At 47.0% G+C, this 21,387-nt stretch overlaps 1 protein-coding gene across 1 annotated transcript in view; it reads right to left on the reverse strand.

Moving 5' to 3' along the window:
- PDZD2 (PDZ domain containing 2) overlaps positions 1–21,387 on the reverse strand; it is a 269,311-nt gene that overhangs the window by 76,772 nt on the left and 171,152 nt on the right. The window contains exons 3-4 of the mRNA XM_015405845.1: positions 8,549–8,691; positions 5,775–5,907 (exon numbers count right to left, since the gene is read on the reverse strand). Of these exons, the coding sequence (XP_015261331.1) occupies positions 5,775–5,907; positions 8,549–8,691 (276 nt within the window). The remainder of the gene's footprint in view (positions 1–5,774; positions 5,908–8,548; positions 8,692–21,387) is intronic.

Below are 21,387 nucleotides of genomic sequence, written 5' to 3' on the forward strand. Positions count from 1 at the left end.
GTTAGCAACAGGGAGACAATTATTGAGAGTGGAGCGAGGGTTTTCTCAAAACGGGACTCTCCAGTGCTTCTTGCAAGGCAGCTGGATCTGCTTCCTATTTTTAATGATACGTTTAGCACCTGTGATTTGATGGGGCACTGATAACATCAAGTAACAGCACTGAAAAAAGAGAAGAGTCCAAGTCCAGGCAGATGTGAGCAACTTTAATCAGCAGAAGGACTTGTAAATATGTCACAGAGAGCTCCGAGACTAAATCAGGATTCTCCAAGTCTAAATCGTAAGGAGATAGATCTAAAAACCTCCTTGTCACTCGGAATAGCTCAGTTGGATGGTTTTACACCCATGCAATGGTGGTGGTAAAGTGATGACTGTCACTAGATGACCATCATCATTGCCTAGGAGGCCTAAACATGAGCTCTAGCCCATGTTTGGTCATGTTTGCCTCTGGTTTTCATCCACTTACGCTCAAGCCTTCTATCCTCACATTTCATTGCACCTAGTTTCTCAGTTACCCAGGGTGCATGACCTCTACACGAATGAAGACAACACTTGGGAGGAGTTGGGTCAGCCACTTAGACCATGTTTGTATTCCAGAGGCCAACTGGGACTTCAATGGGGGCACCAAGTATTTTATTTATCTATATCCTGCCTTTCCACAATGCCGAAGGTGGTTTACAAAATGTAAACACACACAATTAGCAAGATGATTAAAACACATAAATTAAAATACATAGTTAAAACTGCAACACTGCCATTATCAGCTGCCAGAGACATTTATTAATGATTTCCACTAAAGGTACATTGGAATAGTTCCTCAATCGTGATGGCATGAATCCATCTGCCTATGGGGTGGACTTTCCTAATAGGCCCAGCACCACCTTGGAGGTTACATTAGTTTAAACCTTATGGTCGGTCCATAACAACAGGGGTCGCAAAAGCACACCCTAGGGAATACCAGGTCAAGCACAAATACATGCAGAGTTGCCTTATACCAAGTCACAGCATTCATCTCTTAAGGTCAGTACTGTCTACTCCGACTGGTGGCAGGTCTCTGAGCTCTCAAGTACAGGTCTTTCACATCACCTATTATAAGGTCCTTTAAAGTGAAGTTGCCTGGAACTGAACTAGGAACCTTCTGTACACAAAGCAGATGTTCTACCATTACATTACAGCCCATCCTCACATGACCACTCACATGCCTGGAGTCCATGATGAATTATGACAGCCCCATGACTGTCCTGGCACCCATGAAGTCCTAGTCAGTTCAAGTCCAGCTGGCATCAGCATGTCTACTGAAGTCACCAAGGACTACCAGACACGGGACCATGATTCCAAATCTCAGACCAGCTCCACAAGCACAGGTGGGGACACTGTTGGGGCAGCATGGTGGGCAATATACTAGAGGAATCCCATGTCTGTTAGAAGACACCCCCCCCTCATAACTCAAAACCCAGATGATGATGATGATGATGATGATGATGAAGAAGAAGAAGAAGAAGGAGGAGGAGGAGGAGGAGGAGGGGGAGGAGGAGGAGGAGAGTTGGATTTATACCTCGTCCTTCACTCGGAGTCTTAGAGCTGTTTACAATCTCCCCTTCCTCTCCCCACAAAAGATACCCTGTGAGGTAGGTGGGGCTGAGAGAGCTCTGAAAGAACTGTGGCTGACCCAAGGTCACCCAGCTGGCTGCCTATGGAGGAGTGGGGAATCAAACCCGGTTCTCCAGATTAGCACCCACCACTACACCAAAATGGCTTTCATGAGTGATGAATGGTAACAGCGGTGATGGAAACCCGACAGATAGTGACAACCGTTCCCCTATACGGTTGCACAGATGAGGAGTCAACAAGACAGCTTAGAACATCAAGTGATATCACCACAGAGCAAACCACAGCACTTTTGCATCACACACTTCTCAACAGAGATGAAAAGGGAATGCTGATTAAGCAAAGGAGGAGAAATCAAGCGACGTGTTGTGAAACAGCCCGCAGTATCTCTTATGAAAATGAATGTGATTCTGGCAGGGCTCCCTTCTGTGAAAATTCGTGTCAGTTGTATAGATGCAGGTGCAGCATTAAGGGGAGGGGGAAGAATGTTAAGAAGGTTTGAGCTGATATCCGGCCTTGGAATGCGGCCCAGCTGTCTCTAACCTAAACACATCGGCTTCCACTCAAACGGTTTTACTGCCAAGGTGAGAAGAGACAGCCGGGTTGCTGCCAAACCCAGCCAATATTTAATAACTGCCAGTGAAAAAAGTAGTGCAGCGACTGGGTGGATGGGTGAGACTGGGTTTCAAAATGCGGACACACACACGGGGTGCTTCAGCAAGCTCTGCTGCACTGATACTAATCGGCAGACCTAAAGCCTCCTTCACCTTACAGTTCGACTTGAGAATGTAAGAAGAGCCCTCCTGGGCCAGACTACTGGCCCATCTAGTCAAGCAACCTGCTTCACACAGCTGCCAACCAATTGTCCTGGAGGGCTGAGGAGCGGGGCATTGAGGCCGAGGCCTTCCCCCGGCTTTGCCTCCCAGCAATGATATTCAGAAGTCTGCTTCCTCTGAACATGGAGGCTGTCTTTAGCCATCATAGCCAGTAGCCACTGATGAATATATATCCTCCATGAATCTGTCTAAGCGCCCTTTTTAAAGCCATCCCATAATCCTGGCCGTCATATGTCCACTGGGATTGAATTCTACGATTTCATTACTGGTTGAGTAAAGAAATATCTCCTGCCCTGCCCTGGATAGCTCAGGCAACCCCAATCTTGTAAGATCTCAGAAGCTAAGCAGGGCCAACCGTGGCAAGTAATTGGAGGGGAGACCTCCAAGGAATACCAGGGCTCAGGATGCAGAGACAGGCTATCAAGCCATCTCCCTGAAAAATGTCCAAGCCCCCAGAAGAGGCCACCAGAAGTCTTCATGACTTCCAGGCATGCAAGCGCGCACACACACATGCACACACAGACACACACACAAATACCCACCAAAAAAAAAGAGATGTATCTCCTGAATCTGTTGCCTGTCAACTTCATTGGATGCCGCAGAGTGCTAGTATTATGGGAGAGGGAGGGGGGAAGAATTATCCCAATTAACTTCCACCACCCCATGCATAATTTTATAAACCTCTATCATGTTCCCCCTCCAGTGTTCCCTCTAAGCTGAGTTAGTGTGAGCCAGCTCAGTTTTTTAGCCTCTGGCTCACACATTTTCGTCTTCGCTCAGGAAGGGTGGCTCCAGAGCAAACTCATTTATGCAATAGCCACATCTCTCGCTCACAACTTTAATGCCCAGGAGCTCACAAAGTAGAATTTTTGCTCGCAAGACTCCACAGCTTAGAGGGAACATTGTCCCCCTCAGTCATCTTTTCATAGCAGCAAGCCACATCCTTGTGGAAGAACAGAAGATGGAACTATACTCCACCGCTCTACATGCGTCAGGACCCAGTTTCAGTCCCTCTCCTCTCCAGTTAAACACAACTCAGTGCTGGGAAAGAACATGAGACCTTGTAAGAGCTCCTGACAGTCAGAGTAGACAGAGTAGACAGAGTAGAGCCAGTTTGGTGTAGTGGTTAAGTGCGCAGACTCTAATCTGGGAGAACCGGGTTTGATTCCCCACTCCTCCACTTGCACCTGCTGGTGTGACCTTGGGTCAGTCACAAGCTCTGGCACAGCTGTCCTTGAAAAAGAGCAGTTTCTGTCAAGAGTTCTCTCAGCCCCACCCACCTCACAGGGTGTCTGTTGTGGAGAGGGGAGGGGAAAGGAGTTTGTAAGCCGCTCTGAGACTCCAAGTGAAGGGTGGGGTATAAATCCAATCTCTTCTTCTTCTTCTCTTCTTCTACAAACTAGACGGACCAGTGGCTTCACTTAGCATAAGGCGGTTTCACAAGGATGATGGTCATCTTCTGTTTTGCTGTTCCCACAGTCAGAATATGAAGGCTTTATTCAAGGGTAAAGACAAGATGTATGTTCTGAGTGTGGTGGAAGTGATTTCAACGCACTTTTTTGGTGTGGCTTCTAAACAAATGGCAGAAGCCTGGCCTGCACTGGGGTGACTTAATTCCTGCTTTTAACTCCCCAGTGAAAAGGCTCCCTGAAAATAGGAGGTTAGTGCATCAAGAGGAGAGGTTCTGGCCTAGGCCTTTGTATGTTGTGCTAGTTTTCCACTTTGAGGTAACTGCGCTAAAAAATATTTCAATAGCAATCACAAAAATTATACAAAAATGTGTACAAAAAATCATATGAATGCACAAGGCAGCTGAAAATGGTGGAGACCATCGTCACACCATTTTCAACTGCCTTGTGCATTTATATGATTTTTTGTACACATTTTTGTATAATTTTTGTGATTGTTATTGAAATATTTTCTAGCGCAGTTACCTCACAGTATTCTTCTTTTTGCGGTCTGTTCTGTGACCGTGACCATCATTTTTGAGCCTAGTTTTCCACTTACCAACATGGGGGAGCCTTGAAAAATGTAAACTAGAGAGGGGGCATAAAAACCTCCAAAATAAATAATCTCTCACCTGTTGCCCGCAGCGGTCCCATCCACACTGTCGTGTCAGCGGCCTGCTACCCCATGACCACCTCGTGTGTAGACCAGATCTCAGAATGCAGTAAACATGCATGCAGAAACCGCACATATAAGACGAAGGCGGCTTTGACTCTTGAAAGCTTATTCCTCTAGAAATCATGTCGGTCTTTAAGATGCCTCGACTGGGACTCGAATCTTGCTGTTCTACTGAGATAGTTTCAGAGGGCAGCTGTCTCGGTCTGCAACAGAGCAGCTAACTCCAAGTCCGTTAGACACCAACAGATTTCTCAGGGTATGAGCTTTTGAGAGTTAAAGCTCATCTGATGAAGGGAAGTTTTGACTCTTGGAAAGCTGACACCCCAAAAATCTTGTCCATTTCTAAGGTGTTACTGGACTTGAATCTGGTTTTTTGCTTATTTGTTTACTGGATTTGTGAATCACCCAGTCCCTGAGAGCACAAGGCTCTGGGCGATGTACAGTAGTTAAAAACAATGTCAAAATCAATAACATCTATATATCAGTTACAGAACCTCAGACGGCATCAATATTTCTTCCTGACCCACTCCAGACTATGTTGCCATTTTGCAGGTAGGGCGAGGAGGGGGCCAAAGCGAAAAGATGGAGGAAAGGAGAAGGGTGCCGGCGATGATGGAACCATCTCTGTCCTCAACCAAAAGCCTGGTGGAACATCTTTGCCTTACAGGCCCTGTGGAATTGCATTAAGTCCCGCAGGGCCCTGGTGGTATTTGGCAGAGAGTTCCACCAGGTTGGGGCCAGGACCGAAAAAGCCCTGGCTCTGGTCGAGGACAGCTGGATATCTTTGGGGCCAGGGATCACCGGTAGGTTGTTTTCCACAGAGCGTAATGCTCTCCTGGGGACATACCAGAGGAGGTACCATAGAAGACTGTGCTTCAACTGCAGACCAACATGGCTACTCACTTGAAACTGTGTAGAAACCACGTCCACTCTAGAATGTCCGTTTGACCTTAGCTAATCCAGCTGACAGATTTTAGCTAACCTAGCTAGCTGAGAGATCCAGAGTCAGTGACTTCTGCAAAGCTATCTAAACGAGTGGCCGTCACACAGTCTTCAGGCAGTAAACCCATGTGCTACTTGCGAACTGTGTGAAGAAGTACTCCCTTCTGTCGGTCCTGAATTGTTCCAGCCCTTCTTAAAAGCCATCTAAGGTGAATCCTTCATGCATTCACAAACCATTCATGGAATCAAATAGGGAATATTACCTACCCTGCTTGCAACTACCAGGTATACGAGGCCTTCGGCGGACCGAAGAAGAACAACAGCCTCTTCATGGGAGAGGCCAACCAAAGACTGACCGTTGATCATTAGGAGCTCATCGCCCACTTTCAGTCTACCATCCCTGGGGAAGCAAAAAACACAGTTTATAGAGTTTCTTGAAGCTATCTTGGCACTGAGGATGTTGTATGCTATGCAGAAAGGCTATGAGGATATTAGAGGCTCCAAGAGAGACATGAAACCTGATGTGGCTAAACTATTTTCCACCGATTCTCCCCCCCCATCCGAGAAAGAATGGATAAAAGCCAGTGCTCTCTTTCAGGGGGGAAATTTGAAGTTGAACATAAGAGATTCCATCTGCATTTTGTTAATAATAAATAATCAAGTCACTCCACATTTACTTAACATTTTTCTCTGGAGCATTCCAAAGCACTTTATAAACACTAACGATATCGCTGGTTAAGTAGGTCAGCTTTAATATTAAATTTTCTGTGGAGTAGTTAACACAACCCCCTCCCCCTTGCTGTGGAGTAGTTAGCGCTGCATGACCTCATTCCACTAATAGCGCTGAGCACCGTATTCATCCTGACATGCAAGAATGTGGTGCCCACCAGCCAGTTTTCTTGGGTCTTTATGTTTTACGTAGAAAACTGGGCCTTTCCCCAGAGTGCCAAATGTCTGACCTACTTCCTCAGTGAGGGAGTGCCGACCCTCAATAAACTACCAGAAAGGGATGGTCAGAAGAAATAATTAGACAGAAACATTAAAAGAAACAGTTGCTCCCTATGTAAGTGCAGTACAGATTCTGAGCTGCCTGTTTTATCATCCAGGAATCAGTGTGGTTTAGGGGTTAGAGCAGAGGCCGGAACCGGCCCATCCAGGTTCTGATTTGGCCTGCGAGCAACTAGTGCAAGAGAGAGAAGGCAGGAGGCTGTTCGGGGGGCACGTGGGCAAATACAGTAAGGTGTGTGCAGTCAAAAGCTGTCAAGAAATGAAAGGAAATGGCTAGGGGGCAGGTATGGCATCCCCTGGGGAAAACCTAGTCTTGCATATGAATAAATACAACTATTGGGACTTTTGAGGATCCCCCAGTAAATCAATTGCTTTCACTCCTAGGAATCAATTCCTTTTGTTTGTATTTTGAGTAAAAAATAATATTGTTAATCGGGTTTGCCTTTGTCGTTTATAACGTTTATATCTCTGGCACCTGGCATTATATTTTATGGCAGACGTGGTTCGCCCGACAAAGTAACTTTTGTGTCAGATCTTGCCCTTGTAACAAACGAGTTTGACACTTCTGGGTTAGAATGTTAGATTAGGAATTGGATAACTAGATTTCAAATTCTCACGTTTGCCATGGAAGCTCTCTGGGTGAGCTTGGCTAGTCACTCTTTCTCAGCCTAACAGGACTGTTGTTGTGAGGATAAAATGGAGGAGGGGAGAGAGATAGGTGGTAGCTGATGTGAAGGTCCTCCGCCAGAGACCCTGGAGAGCCGCTGCCAGCCAGAGTAGCCAATAGTGACCTTGACAGACCAAGGGTTTGATCCAATATAAGGCAGCTATATACACATGTCACCTAGCAATCTTCATGGTAGAATGGGGAAATTTGAATCCAGGTCTTCCAAAATCCTCATCCAACACTCAACCAGTATTACCATACTGGGTCTTGAACAAATCCAGTATCTCATTTAAACTGAAGTGCTACATGCATACCACATGCTACAGATCTCTGCCAGCAACTGCTGCATGCATAGAGGCTGCCGCTGCAGTTTAAATGAAACACTAGGATCATGCAACAGCCCACAGATAACTCTCTTCTTGCCCACCTGCGGTTCATTTAAAATGGGCCTAACCATCCTTCTCTTAAGCAAGAGTCAAGTCACCCTCTTTTCCTACGGATCTGCAGGAATCCCTAGAGCTCCACAAACCACCGGCTGAAAAAACACCAAATCAAAAGACATCCACGATGATGTTCCTGCATTTGAGAACAAAGGAGTATTTGGAAATCCTACGCTTCACAGAGTAACCTTCCCCCTTCCCCATTCACATAAGAAATGTCATCCCACTGAGAAACAGAGAAGAAGAAGAAGAAGAGAAGAGATTGGATTTATACCCCGCCCTTCACTTGGAGTCTCAGAGCGGCTTACAAACTCCTTTCCCTTCCCGTCCCCACAACAGACACCCTGTGAGGTGGGTGGGGCTGAGAGAACGCTGACACAAACTGCTCTTTTTCAAGGACAGCTGTGCCAGAGCTTGTGACTGACCCAAGGTCACATCAGCAGGTGCAAGTGGAGGAGTGGGGAATCAAACCCGGTTCTCCCAGATTAGAGTCCGCGCACTCTCATCTGTTGCGGGCCAGCTGGTGATATTCCTGACTTAGAAAGCTACATGCATGGTCTTCTGCTTCCCAAACAAGCCTTAGGAAAACTGCTCACTAAATTTTAAACATTAATTATCCTGCACCTTTTCCAGAAGGCTGTAAGTCCTCTGTGGAACCCTAAACAGAATTACACCCTTCCAAGTCCATTGACCCCCAACCTGGATGGCTCAGGCTAGCCCTGTAGGGTCTCCATAAGTTAGCTGCAACTCAGTGGCGCTTTCAATCACCAAATCCATCAAAGTCAATGGGCTTAGAAGGATGCAACTCTTCTTAGGGCTGTACTATCAACGTAGGCTTGAAGCGTTGTGCTATAGGCACCCACCTCTAATTCTAAGTTGCTTTTGTACATCAGATTCGTGCAACATGACAATGGAACAAATGGTACCTGTGCGCAGAGCCTCCTTCTTCCACCCGTGCAATTATGATGGCATGCGGAGAGCGCCTTGACCCTCGACCACCGGTGATCTGGATTCCCAGCCCGTCTGCCCCCTTCATCATGGTCATCTTCCATATCCGGCAGCCTTCTCGCTGGGAGGGGAATTTGCAAAGAGTTCTTGCATTTTTATTTAGACAACACACACATACCCACCTTCTGCCTGCATCTGTTTTTTCCACTCTGCCTGGTATCTAGCACTAGGGATGGACACAAACTAGGAAAATGCAGCTCGTTTTGGTTTGTGGTGTGCCTGGTTTGTGAGCCACGAACTGTCACGAACTTTTAGGCACCAAATGAACTGGTTCGGTTTGTAAGGTTCATGACAGGATAGAACACACACACACCCAGTGTGCTAGATACACCAAATTCACAGCAGTTCTCCAGCTCTCTCTGTTCTACCTGCCCTCCAAGTTTGATGAGGATTGGATTTTCGGGGTCTAAGACACAGCCCCCCAAAGAAGGTGCCCAAGGAAAGTGCTTTCTGGGGAAATGACAGGTTCAGGAGGCTCGGGGCCCTGTGCAAACTAGCGACATCAAACTCACAGGGGACCTCCAACTCCCTCTACGTGCCTTCCAAGTTATGTGCAGATTGGATTTAGGCAGTCTGAGTTATCCCCCCCCAACAAGAAGATGCTGCCAGAAAAGTGCTTTTGGTGGAAATGCTGTGCACAAGTTCAGAAGTGCAAGCTACACACACCAAACGCACAGGGAAACTCACCTTGCCACCCACTCCTCTACAGTGTCTCGCCTGTTGCCTTGAAGTTTAGTAAACATTTTAATTGAGCTGAGACAGTCTGTCTGGAAACGTATCCATTCACGAACCACCACGAACTGCCTGAAAATTCGTGGAAAGTTTGTGCCAGTTGATCTGCCACAAACTTCAGTTCGCGAACCATGAACTGGCCAAAATTCATCACGAACTTTAGTTTGTGAGCCAGTTTATGCTCACCCCTATCTAGCCCACTGGGTCAGCATACACAACTTGGGCTTTTGCTTTGTTGTGAGTAGGCTACATCGGGGCATCCAACATGGCACCCCCTGACACCTTTCCTGTTATCCACCAAGTGTTTTTAGAAAGCAGGTGGGGCCAACAGAGCTTCTGATTGGCCACCGGAGATCTGAGAGTTACTGCCAGATGAGTGTTTCTTAGCTTGCTCAATACATATACTTGTGTATATGTAAGAAAATATTTTTAAACAATATGTTAATTTTAAAAAGCATCCTGTTAAATGGAGCTTCTGACCAAAATGCTGAAGGGCTACAATCAGAGTTATGTATAGCCTCGCTCCCTGACACTTTATAGTTGGTTCCGCCTCCTGTGACACCCATTTTGTGGTTGCGCCCATCACCCTGTGTCAGATTTCCAAAGGTGCCCACTGGCGCAAAAAGGCTGGGTACCCCTGGGCTACAGACTTCTGCCTTGCAACTGTCAGCAAAGGTGACCGGTGCACTTGAGGTACCGTGGGTCATATTTAATGCATGCAGATTTGGCAGCATGGACTTAATTTATGCATCTCTTAAATATTTCAGTGCCAGCATGATTTACAACAGGGAACTGAATCTACTGAAGTTAATATCCAGGTTGTATGGGAACTGTAATTACGAGTAGATAATTCAGTTACAATCTGGGTTGGTTGACTTGTCCTTACAGATTTATGCAGGCAACTGGAAAGATACACCCCTTGACCTTGAAGCTCTTGTGAGTCTGGATGACCAACAGAAGGGGGCCAGGGACAAGATGGCACCCAATCATCCTCTCCCATCATTTCGATGCCTCCCTTCAAGCTCATGGAGTTCCAATGCCAATGTCAAAGCCAATATGTTGCAACACGGATCACATTCGTGAATCCATGTCACAGCAACGGTGGAGATGAAAATTCTCTACATGGCACTGCACACATTTGCAGACCTGCGCCGAAGTAATTGTGCAGATGCATTACAGCATATTGTGAGCATGTTGCCATGAACTCTTTTTGTACAAGCACCTCTCCGTTTTAGTCACTTTGGAAAGAATAAATAGTCGGACAACCAACCGGGATGCTTCCTTTTCGCACAGCAACCTCATAAACCTGTGTGGTGGGTTAGGCCGAGACAGACCACCCACAGGCCAGCCGTGAGCCTCTTGGCTGAGCAAGGATTTGAACCTGCATCTTCCCAGTCTTCATCTGGTGCTCTAACCACCAGACCACAGGGACTCAAAGCCACGGCTGCTGAAGGCAAACAACATATACCTGCCCATTTTCATCTGCCAATTATTAGACCTAAAGTGATTCAGTGACAAAGTGCAAACATAAGTCATGCAAGGAAATACATTTCTAGAATGGGTAAAGTGCTACGAAGTGCACAGTATAATTTTCTAAGTCTTTTACACATATTAGCTCAGTAAGGTAGGCGAGTGACTGCCCCATATTGCAAATGGGTGGGGGAAAGCACAGATCAGCATGGCAAGTTCACGGCCATTTATTCACTTTATTCTCCCCCATGGGGACCCAAAGCAGCTTACACCATTCCCGCCTCCTCCATTTTATCCTCACAACAACCCTGTGAGGTAGGCGAGGCTGAGAGGGTGTGACTGGTCCAAGGTCACCCAGCAAGCTTGCATGGCAGAATGGGGATTCGAACCCAGGTCTCCCAGATCCTAGTCCGACACTTTAGCCACCTACACCACACTGGCTCGCCAGGAACCATTTGAATTGGTGGCTTCTTATGTCACTCTTGACCACTGTGCAACAATTGGTTACCAACTGGGTGGGAAAACACATCTTTTGATGCCGCCTGGGTTTAGCTATCCAGTCTCTGTGCATTGTACTGTGTCACTTGTTTGGAGCAGAGCGCACAGAGAAGCTGCAAAGGAATCCAGCCCCGTTTTTAGAAACTGCCTCCCATTTTGGTGACAGGGGAGGCCCCTTCTTTGCACCAAGCAGCAGAGGCTCTCCTGCAAAGGGCCAAGAGTCGGCTGCCTGCTTTTTGGCACGCCATCTTTGTCAGCAGCAGGCAGCGCTGAGCGGGCGGCAGGCCCTGAACACTTAGCCAGGCAGCGCTTTCAGTGAAAGAGGGAAGCCTTGGCAATGGCTGAATGTAACAGTTTCCAGAAGAAGAGGTTATTCCAGCACTAGAAAGCACTTAAAATTTTAAAAGCCATAAGGGATTCCCGTGGCACAGGGTCTGTGACTGGAACAATGATGCCTAAGTGCACTGCAACGTTTTACCACTCTGGACTCCATTACTGGATTCCAAAAACTTTGCTACACAAAATAGAACCAGAGAACTGGGGACACATAACTGAACTCCTACGGCTGGACCAACTTCTCCACCAACCCTTCCCTATCTCATGTGGAGGGGGGGAGGAGGAAGAGGAGGAGGAGGAGGAGTTAATCACCTTCACTACCTGAAGGAGTCTCAGAGTGGCTTACCATCTCTTTTCCCTTCCTCTTCCCACAACAGACACTCTGTGAGGTAGGTGGGACCGAGAGAGCTCTTTTGAGAACTGCCCTTGAAAGAACAGCTCTGAAATAACTTGTGACTGACCCAAGGTCACACCAGCAGCTGCATTTGGAGGAGTGGGGAATCAAACATGGTTCTCCCAGATAAGAGTCCGCGCTCCTAACCACTACACCAAACTGGCACTACACCAAACTTATGCGGCCTGCAGTTCCTCGGTACACCTCTTTGTCTCTTTCCTACACCTCCATTGTTAAATGGAAAAAGCAGTGTAGCTGATTTGCCTCAGCTCCCTCCTATCTGCCTGTAAACGTCTGGAAGAACGCTGCACAGAGGTAAGACCTTAGAGAAGGTGGGGTCTCATGGAGAGATGGACTCTGGAGAGGCGACCTCAGAAAAGGACTGAGCAAACTCCAAAAGGGTATAAACAGAGAAACCAAAATAAAAGTACCCTTTAATAGCAACAATAAAGGATACTCAACAGTAAACAACATAACATGATAAAGATAGTTTTCCCAATGCTAAATAGCCGGTAAACCAATATATGCGATATTATTACCATTAAAGTGTATTTTTATTTTGGTTGCTCTAGTTGTACATTTTTTTGGAGCTTGCTCGCTCAACCCTCTTTTTTTTTGGTAACCTAACCTGTTTCTTCGGGTTGGGTTTTTTTGTGAGCCCCCACCTTTTGGGGGGGATGACCTCAGACACACAGAGGAGGCACGGTCCCACACAGTGGGTTAGAAATATCAGGACTTTTTCAGCACCCACACTCGACAGTCGAACATACTTGATTGACAGCCGCAATCACTGGAAAAATCCCCTACATGCTGAAAAACTGAGCTATTCCCTTCTCTGTCAACAACACTGAACACATGACCACATGAAGCTGCCTTATACTGACCCAGACTATCCTGTCTGTCAAGATCCATCAAGGTCAGTACTGTCTACTCTGACTGGCATCGGCCAGTGGTCTTCCTTATCACCTCCTACCTGACCCTTTCCACTGGAGGTGCCAGGGATCGAACCTGGGACCTTCTTCACGTCAAACAGGAGCTCTGCCTCTGAGACATAGCCCCGCCACTCAATAGTCTTGAACAGCAGTTGAACAACTTCCCAGCTGTGCAGTAATTGTGGTGGTGGAGTTCCATTTGCTGGCCTTGAGGGGCCTTGTGTGGCAGCACGGTAGGTGAAATCAGTTCTCCTCAGGATCATGGATGGTCAAGGTCAGGATATTCAACGATGCGAAGGGGGGAAATTAAGGGCTCCTATTAGTCTCTGCAAAAATGTGCATGTGCGAATACGATAACGTCGATAACACTGACTTAAAAGCCAGGTGGTAGGTACAGGACCACCACTGGGTTTTATAAAAACACACGCGTGTGACACACCGCCCACTGTGCTGTACTGTTTGAATACTTGAAAAGTAACCTAATGAACAGGCTTCGAACTGGTCACAAGCACCAAAAGGATCACTGCACCATCAGCTCCCTGGATACGACCAGTGGAGAGATAGTAAGTTGAACCAGCTAGTTATTCAAGCATATCTACACTAGATGGTCTTGTGGAAGCCTTGCTAGAAAAGACTGGCCATTGATTTAGGACAATCATAAACCACCATAAATGCAGGGCTATTTTGGGGCAGGAATGCACAGGAACGGAGTTCCGGCTGGCTCCCAAGTTGGCCACGCCCAGCATGAACTCATTAGCATAATAGGCCACACCCAACAGCAGAAACTTATTAGGATTGGCTACATTAGGGGTGTGTGGTCTAACATGCAAAGGAGTTCCTGCTACAAAAAAGCCCTGGGTTTTGACCGCAAACAAAGTAAACAGAATAACAAGCAAAAGGTGGGTGTGGCTGGATAACCACACTTCTGGTAACATGGGGATGCGGCCTAATGTGCTAATGAGCTGTGCTGTCAGGGGTGTGGCCCAATATGCTAATGAGTTCCTGCTGTTGGGTGTGGCCTATTATGCTAATGAGTTCCTGCTGGGCTTTTTCTACAAAAAGAGCCCTGCTTAAATGTATAGCAACTGTTACAGATCATACCTATCCATAGTTCTAAGCTACACTGTACACAAATACCTCCAAGATAATCACAGAAAGGATCCTCTGTTTCGCCTTCCATCACTACAGCTCTTCCAGACTCCTCAAATGTGGCATCGCTTCCTTTTGTGACACCGTGCACTGGTCCTCACTCAAACTTTCGTGGTCTGCTTCTTCTCCAGCCTAGTCCAGAATCCTTGGGTTGCTCATGTCTTGGACCACCTCTTTCTATTCCTTAACTGCTACCAAAGTTGACCTTTACATAACTTACTGAATTTCTGGTATATCATGACTTTACAGTAGCCCAAGAGTTTCCCTGAAATGCTCTACATTCAAGTCCAAAAGGAGCTTAGCAGAGATTGCCACTAAACAAACATGTCTCCATGTTTAATCACCTTCTATGACTTCTTTTCAAGCAGCAATAGAAATACAGTGCAAAATCGGGGACTTAAGAACCACTGATTTCACTGAGCCCCAAGAACACCTTGAGCCTTTTAACTGCGAGGAAAGGCCGTTCATTAAAATATTTACGCCCTGCTCTTCCCATGTGATTCAAGGCACCTCACTACTTCAGAAACTAGAAACATACAACACACACTAAAATGCTACTTCCTCCTGCCAGAAGAAAACACCTGTCGCTTAAATCCTATTAAAATCCAGTGAAAATAAAACAACTTTTCTGCGCCTTCTAAAAACTTCTAAAGATTGTGCCTGCCTCATGCACTCAGAGAGATCATTCCACAAGACAGCAGCCACTAGGCATGGCCACCTTAAGCATGGGGACAACCACAAGTGCCACCCAGAAGTCCCCTGTAGGTACATGAGGACATATGGTGCTCCTTCGGGTTTTAAAGGTCATAACCAGCACTTGGAGTTGAACTTAGAAACAAACTGGCAGTCAATATAGGTGTTATAAAGTAGGTGAGATTGCGTGCCTGCCGGCTGGCCTCTAACAGTAAATAGGCTGCTGTATTCTGAAACAGGTGTGCAGTTTCCAGGTTCTCTTCCAAGGACAGCCTGACGTTGAGCTGTTCATAAGTTAGAAGTCCTACGTATTAAAGGAATATCATCATCATGCACTGGAATGAAACCTCTGGGCACAATACAGCAATTTTAAACACCATGTCAATACTACAAGTTCAAGCGGTGAAAATACGCACTAAGAGAGACGCGGGGCTGCCGCTAAAAAACAGGAGTCCTTATGTCTCCCTCCTTTATCTCTCTTCTCTAGCATACGATGTGATGTCACCATACTGACTTTCTACAATTTCATTGGCCAAAAAGGAGAAGGGCGGGGAAAACTCAGATGATGATGATGATGATATCACATACTTCTTTTATTTACTTTACCATGGAACAAGAGGAGATGCAGGGCTGCTGTGTTTCCCATGACACAAAATTCTTCCATCCTGGGACAATTGCTCCTTGCTAGAGCATGCGTTTTCTCCATTAAAAGTGGCAACTTCAGTCCCAGCACCTCGATGTAAGGATGCGAGGAAGCAGAGCTTGGGAAGGATTTCCGCGCCTCACATTTTCAATAACTGTTGCTAGTCATAGTGCAGTACTGATAATTTGGGCAGCAGTTTCCTTTGTTCACGGGAAAGTGGTGCTACATTTTGGCTGGACCATGTTGTTGTTGTTGTTCAGTTGCACAGTCAAGTCCGACTCTTCATGACCCCATGGTCCACATCACACCAGGCCCTCCCGTCTTCCGTCGTCCTCCGGAGTTTGCTCAACTTCATGTTCATTGCATCGATAACACTGTCTAACCATCTCATTCTTTGCCGTCCCCTTCTTCTTTGATCTTCAATCTTTCCCAGCATCAATGTCTTCTCCAGTGAGTGCTCCCTTCTGATTTGGTGGCCAAAGTATTTGAGCTTCAGCTTCAGTATCTGGCCTTTCAGGGAACAGTCAGGGTTGATTTCTTTTAGGATTGACTGATTTGATCTCTTTGCAGTCCAAGGGACTCTCAAGAGTCTTCTCCAGCATCATAATTCGAAAGCATCTCTTCTTCGGCGCTCGGCCTTCCTTATGGTCCAACTTTCGCAGCCATATTACTACTGGGAATACCATTGCTTTGACCATACAGACTTTTGGACCATGCCTTACAGTAATTTCTGTTATACGAGAGCTTCTTTTCTCTTAAAACTCTTCCCCTTTTTGGGTCACATAATGAGATGTAATTGAAATTTGCAATTAAAAGGAACATATCGTTTTATGAGCACATGTGACAAAGCAATTAAGCTATGTGCAGAGTGGCAGGGGTCTTATTTTCCATCTCGTTATATGGGAAAGTGGGTTATCTATGTTATATAACAGATCATGAAAGAGAATAAAAATCTGTTCATTTCATGGAGCTCCCAGGGGTTATCAATCAACATTCAAATATATCTGTCTTTGGAACACATCTACATCGCAAATAGCGAGTGTGTTGTTTACAACCACAGAAAACTATGCAGGTCATCTTAAATTGTGCTTGGCTCCAGGCATTGCCATTCAAATCCCTAGATTTCACAAACTCCAAATTCCATCATTAATAAAACAAAAGAGAATGCTGTTTTATTTCCCTCCCAAGTAAAATCACAGCCAATGCTAAGAATGTTTTGCTTTTACAAGAGAACTCTTAAATTGATTTGTGTGCACATGACTTAAAAGATTACACATCCAAAATTTGCAATTGGAATACATTCAGCATATCAGGAACACCTTACCAAAAAAGGACATTTAATCAACAGACATAGGAAACACAGGGCTGCCACCAAAAAGTAGGCTGGGAAACTAGTTGCTAAATTCTACATAGTTAAGGAGTCAATAGTTAAGGAGAGGATAGTGGATTTGCACTGGAGAGGCCTGGATTAAAACCACTGCTCAGCCACAATCATCCCTGGGCCAATTCTGGGCCATGTTCACAATCTTGGGCCAATTACCATCTGTCAGCCTAACCTGGAAAGACAAAATGGGGGAAGGTCCAAGCATGCTAGCAGCACTCCTTGGATGAGAAGCGAGACGGAGCTGTTGTAAGCAAGGAGAGAGATCTGAGTGCCCCATCCCCCACCCTAGAACCAAGATGTGTGCTTTCATCTGGCCCTTCCTTTCCTGAATACCTATCTTGTTTGTGTGATCCTCATCTGCGCAGAGCATTTATGTTAGCCCGTTTTAATGTTCTCCCATCTATGGTGTTATACGGGAGATTTCAGAAAATTCCATATACAGATAGGTTGTGTCCATGTGGGATGAGTGAGATTGAAGATAACAATCATGTTATTTTGCATTGTACGTTTTATGATGATCTTCGTGCTGTATTTTTAAAGCCATTTCTGCTACCTTTGGAGGGTCGATCCGAGGATCGTAAGACCTTTATACTTTTATCCTCAAATAAGAGCGAAATCATTGAACCTGTTGCAAAATTTCTCTACCAGGCCTCTAGGAGGAGATGTTCTTTCTGACCACAGATTCCAGTGTATTTTATTTGGATTTGTGCTGTAATGCCAATAAATGTGTGTGTGTGTGTGTGTGAACCAAAATGTATGCATGGCAAAAGACTGTAGTCTCCTGCTGTTTTAGGATTAGGCACTTTACACAGGCTCAGATGCCTCTACATCTCTTGACAGCCAGTGTGGTGAACTGGTTAAAGTGCTGTACTAGGGTCTAGGAGACCAAGGTTCGAATCCCAGCTCTGCCATGGAAGTGTGCCAGGTGACCTTGGGGGCAATCACAAACCCTCAGCCTAACCTACCTCACAGCATTGTTGAAAGGACAGAATGGGGGAGGAGGGAACGGTGGACCCCATGGGAGAGAAAAGCCGGATTTGCATGTGTGTGTGCTGTCAAACAGTAGCTGGTTTATGGTGACCTCATAGGGTTTTCAAGCCAAGGGATCGACAGAGGTGATTTGCCATTGCCTTCCTCTGCAGAGCTTTCCTTGGTGGTCTCCTATCCAAATGCTGACCAGGGCCGAGCCTGCTTAGCTCTGGGATCTGATGCGATCTGGCTAGCCTAGGCCATCCAGGTGAGGGCAAAGTAGGATATGAATGAGAAAAATAAAAAAAGCAATGATCAAGTCACAGGATTCAGGGCTCAGTGTTTTAAGAGTTTCAGAGCAGACGATTTGCCAAGTCAAGGCTCAGCTTTGATTTTGGCCCAGGCAAAAGAAGAAGAATAGATATTGGATTTATACCCCACCTGTGCTGACTTGGCTGGGAGCCACTGAGGTGATAAGCTAGAAGCTGAAAACACAAGCCGAAATCAAGGTCAGCGAGAAAGCCAAAGGTCCGATAGCCGTGAAGTCGTTTCAAGAATGCAGGTTTCCAGAGGCAAGGAGCGACTGCTGCACACTCAGAAGCAGGTCTGATTTTGCAGAGTTGTTGCCGTGCTGGAGCAGATGCACCAAGGGGTTTTAAACAGATCCTCCCACCCTTTGGAGTTGAGTCTGCAGAGGCTTACAACTCCTCTCGTTGATGTTGTTGGAGCTGCAGCCTGGCACTTCTTCTTCGTTCCTGCAAAGTCAGCCTCTGCCGTGCCCTATGTCTGGGGCACTCGGGGGAACTGGGCCTTGGGGAGTCTGGCCTTGGGGTGTCTGCAGCTGGGGTTGCTGGCCCCGGCTCAGGAATGGTCTCTCCTTCTGGCGGCACCTCTTGTGCAGCTGCTGGGGACTCCTCCTCCTCCTCAGGTACTGCTGAGAGTTCTTCCTCTGGGCTGTCTCTAGAGGAGTCTGAGTTGTTCCCTGCCTCCTCCTCATCTGAGGAGGGGTCAGCCTCAGCCAGACCCATACCCACAACCAATGTTCCCTCTAACCTACGGAGTCTTGTGAGCAAAAACTCTACTTTGTGAGCTACTAGCACTAAAGTTGTGAGCAAGTGATTTGGCTACTGCATAAATTAGTTTGCTCTGGAGCCATATTTCCTGAGCTAAGACAAAAATGTGTGAGTCGGAGGCTAAAAAACTGTGAGCTAGCTCACACTAACTCAGCTTAGAGGGAACACTGCCCACGACACCCCCCTTCACTACCTGAAGGAGTCTCAGAGCGGCTTATAATCTCTTTCACTTCCCCTCCATACAACAGACACCCTGTGAGGTAGGTGGGGCTGAGAGAGCTCTGAGAGAAACTGCCCTTGAGAGAACAGCTCTGAGAGAACTTATGACTGACCCAAGGTCACACCAGCAGTTACATGTTGAGGAGTGGGGAATCAAACCTGGTTCTCCCAGACGGGGGTCCACACTCCTAACCACTACACCAAACTGGCTCTCACCCGTAGGACTTGGCATCAGCGTCTCAGTTAAACCGGGCTGCCCATGGCGAGCAGCTTTGTTCAAATGAGATGCTATGCCAGGGGCAAAATTCCATGAGGGGAGTCCTCTTCCGTTAGCCAGCTCCGAGTTTCAGTCAGGTCTCTGGTTAATGGACAGAAGGAGGAGGTGGGTGAGAGCCGGTGAAGGAAGGAGAGAGAGAGAGAGAGCGCTTTTTTAGATTCTCCGTCTCGGTCCAGCTGGTGGCCTTTCCAAAAGGGCGACTGCACCGTTCAGGCACCTGCAATAGCCTGATAAAGCGTTTCCCAGCACTTGCCGAGGAAATTATGTCAGCAGTCGGCCTGCAGACAGAGATGGTCCCCCCCCCCTCCGAGCTCATTCGGCTTGCGAACAGCAATAACAGAAGTTTGTGGCTCGGTCATCGTCCGCAAGGCTGATTTTCGTGCCTCTGCATTCCGCAGCCTTTTAATCGCCCCGGACTCACCAGGCTTCACGTCCTCAGCAGGTTCTTCCCCCTCCTCCCTGCCATCTAGGCATGGAAAACAAATAAACTCCGCTTGCTATTGTTGAGGATGGTAATGGGAAAAACAGCATGAAGTCAGCGCTCCAATCAAAATCCGGGCGCGTCCAGAGAGCTCTCATTTGGAGTAAAGCCAAGTGCTACGTCGGCTATGTGTTTCCAACTTCTGCTGCATAGACAGGCCAGAAGCCAGAGCCCTTGTTGGTTGCCCGTCCATCTGCACAACCAGCAGGGCCCGATGGGGGGCTCCTGTTGGCAGTGCCATCTGCATGGGATACCTTCTTTGCTCTCAGCTCAAGGCCGACCTGGATGCGAGCTGAAAGTAATGAATTTAGGGGTGTTTTGAACAAAATATGCCACCCAAGTACCCTCATGTCAGTAGCACCCATCTTCTTGGGGCAACAAAAGCAACGGAATGTGCCACCAAGGTGGCACTCAGCAGGCACAAGGGGTTTTTTTGAGTGATTATCCTAGGCTTTGGCAATGCCACCTTCTCTTGTTTGCTGAAGACAAGGGGTCAAATGGGCATGGAAGCTGGCATGCAAAAGTCTGCTAAGCACACTCCTGAAAGCCCACACCAGCGGACAAGAAAGTCAGCTAAAGTCGCAAGGAGGAGGAGAAGTCAACATGACACAACTGAGGCAGGCGTTATCGCTCACTTCTTGCATGTTACAGGCACTAAACCAGGGGGCCTGTTGTCCAAGCTACCAACCCATAAGGGAGGCTGCCCTCTGCATCTCTGCATGATTTCCTGCTCTGACCTCTAATTAACCAGTTTCATCCACCTAATTCAATCCATCATTTGATTGCTGTATCCAGGGCTTTTTTGGTAGAAAAAGCCCAGCAGGAAATCATTAGCATAATAGGCCACACCCAACAGCAGAAACATATTAGCATATTAGGCCACACCCCTGACAGCACAGCATATTAGGCCACACCCCGTGCCTTCCCTTGGCTTGCCTAGGTGCCCCGTGGCTGCGGGGAGCCAAGGCAAGCCAGCCCTTGGCTTACCGGGGCGCCCCGCGATTGCAGGAAGCCCGGGCAAGCCGGCCCTTGGACAGGCCGGGGACGGCACAGGGAGGCATTTAAATGCCTCCCTGATCCTTCCAGAGGCCCCCCCTGGCCCGCCCATCCTAGAGTCGCCGGTGGGGGCCACTCTCCAGGCCTTCCCTCTGTAGCCACGCACACAGAGGTTTTGGCTGTAGTGGGCGTGGCCAACTCTGAAGCCAGCCGGAACTCCGTTCCTGTGTGTTCCTGCCAAAAAACAGCCCTGGCTGTATCCAATTGCAGATTCTGGAAAACGCACAACAACCAGATCATTCAAATGGAACCGTTAACTTCTAAATCATAAAAATACTTTTAAAATGCTCACGTTTCTCCTGTTATATGCTGCACGATCCATATTGCCAAGTTTCATAATAAAAACAAAACATGAAGCACAGAAACATCTTTCCCTATATCCATGGACACAGCATCTTTAGGAACAGTCGCCCTTGTAACTATTAAGAACCCCGACCTGCGTAAAGCCATT

This window comes from Gekko japonicus, unplaced genomic scaffold (assembly GCF_001447785.1).
Source record: "Gekko japonicus isolate JY-2015 unplaced genomic scaffold, Gekko_japonicus_V1.1 scaffold201, whole genome shotgun sequence".
Lineage (NCBI taxonomy): Eukaryota > Metazoa > Chordata > Lepidosauria > Squamata > Gekkonidae > Gekko > Gekko japonicus.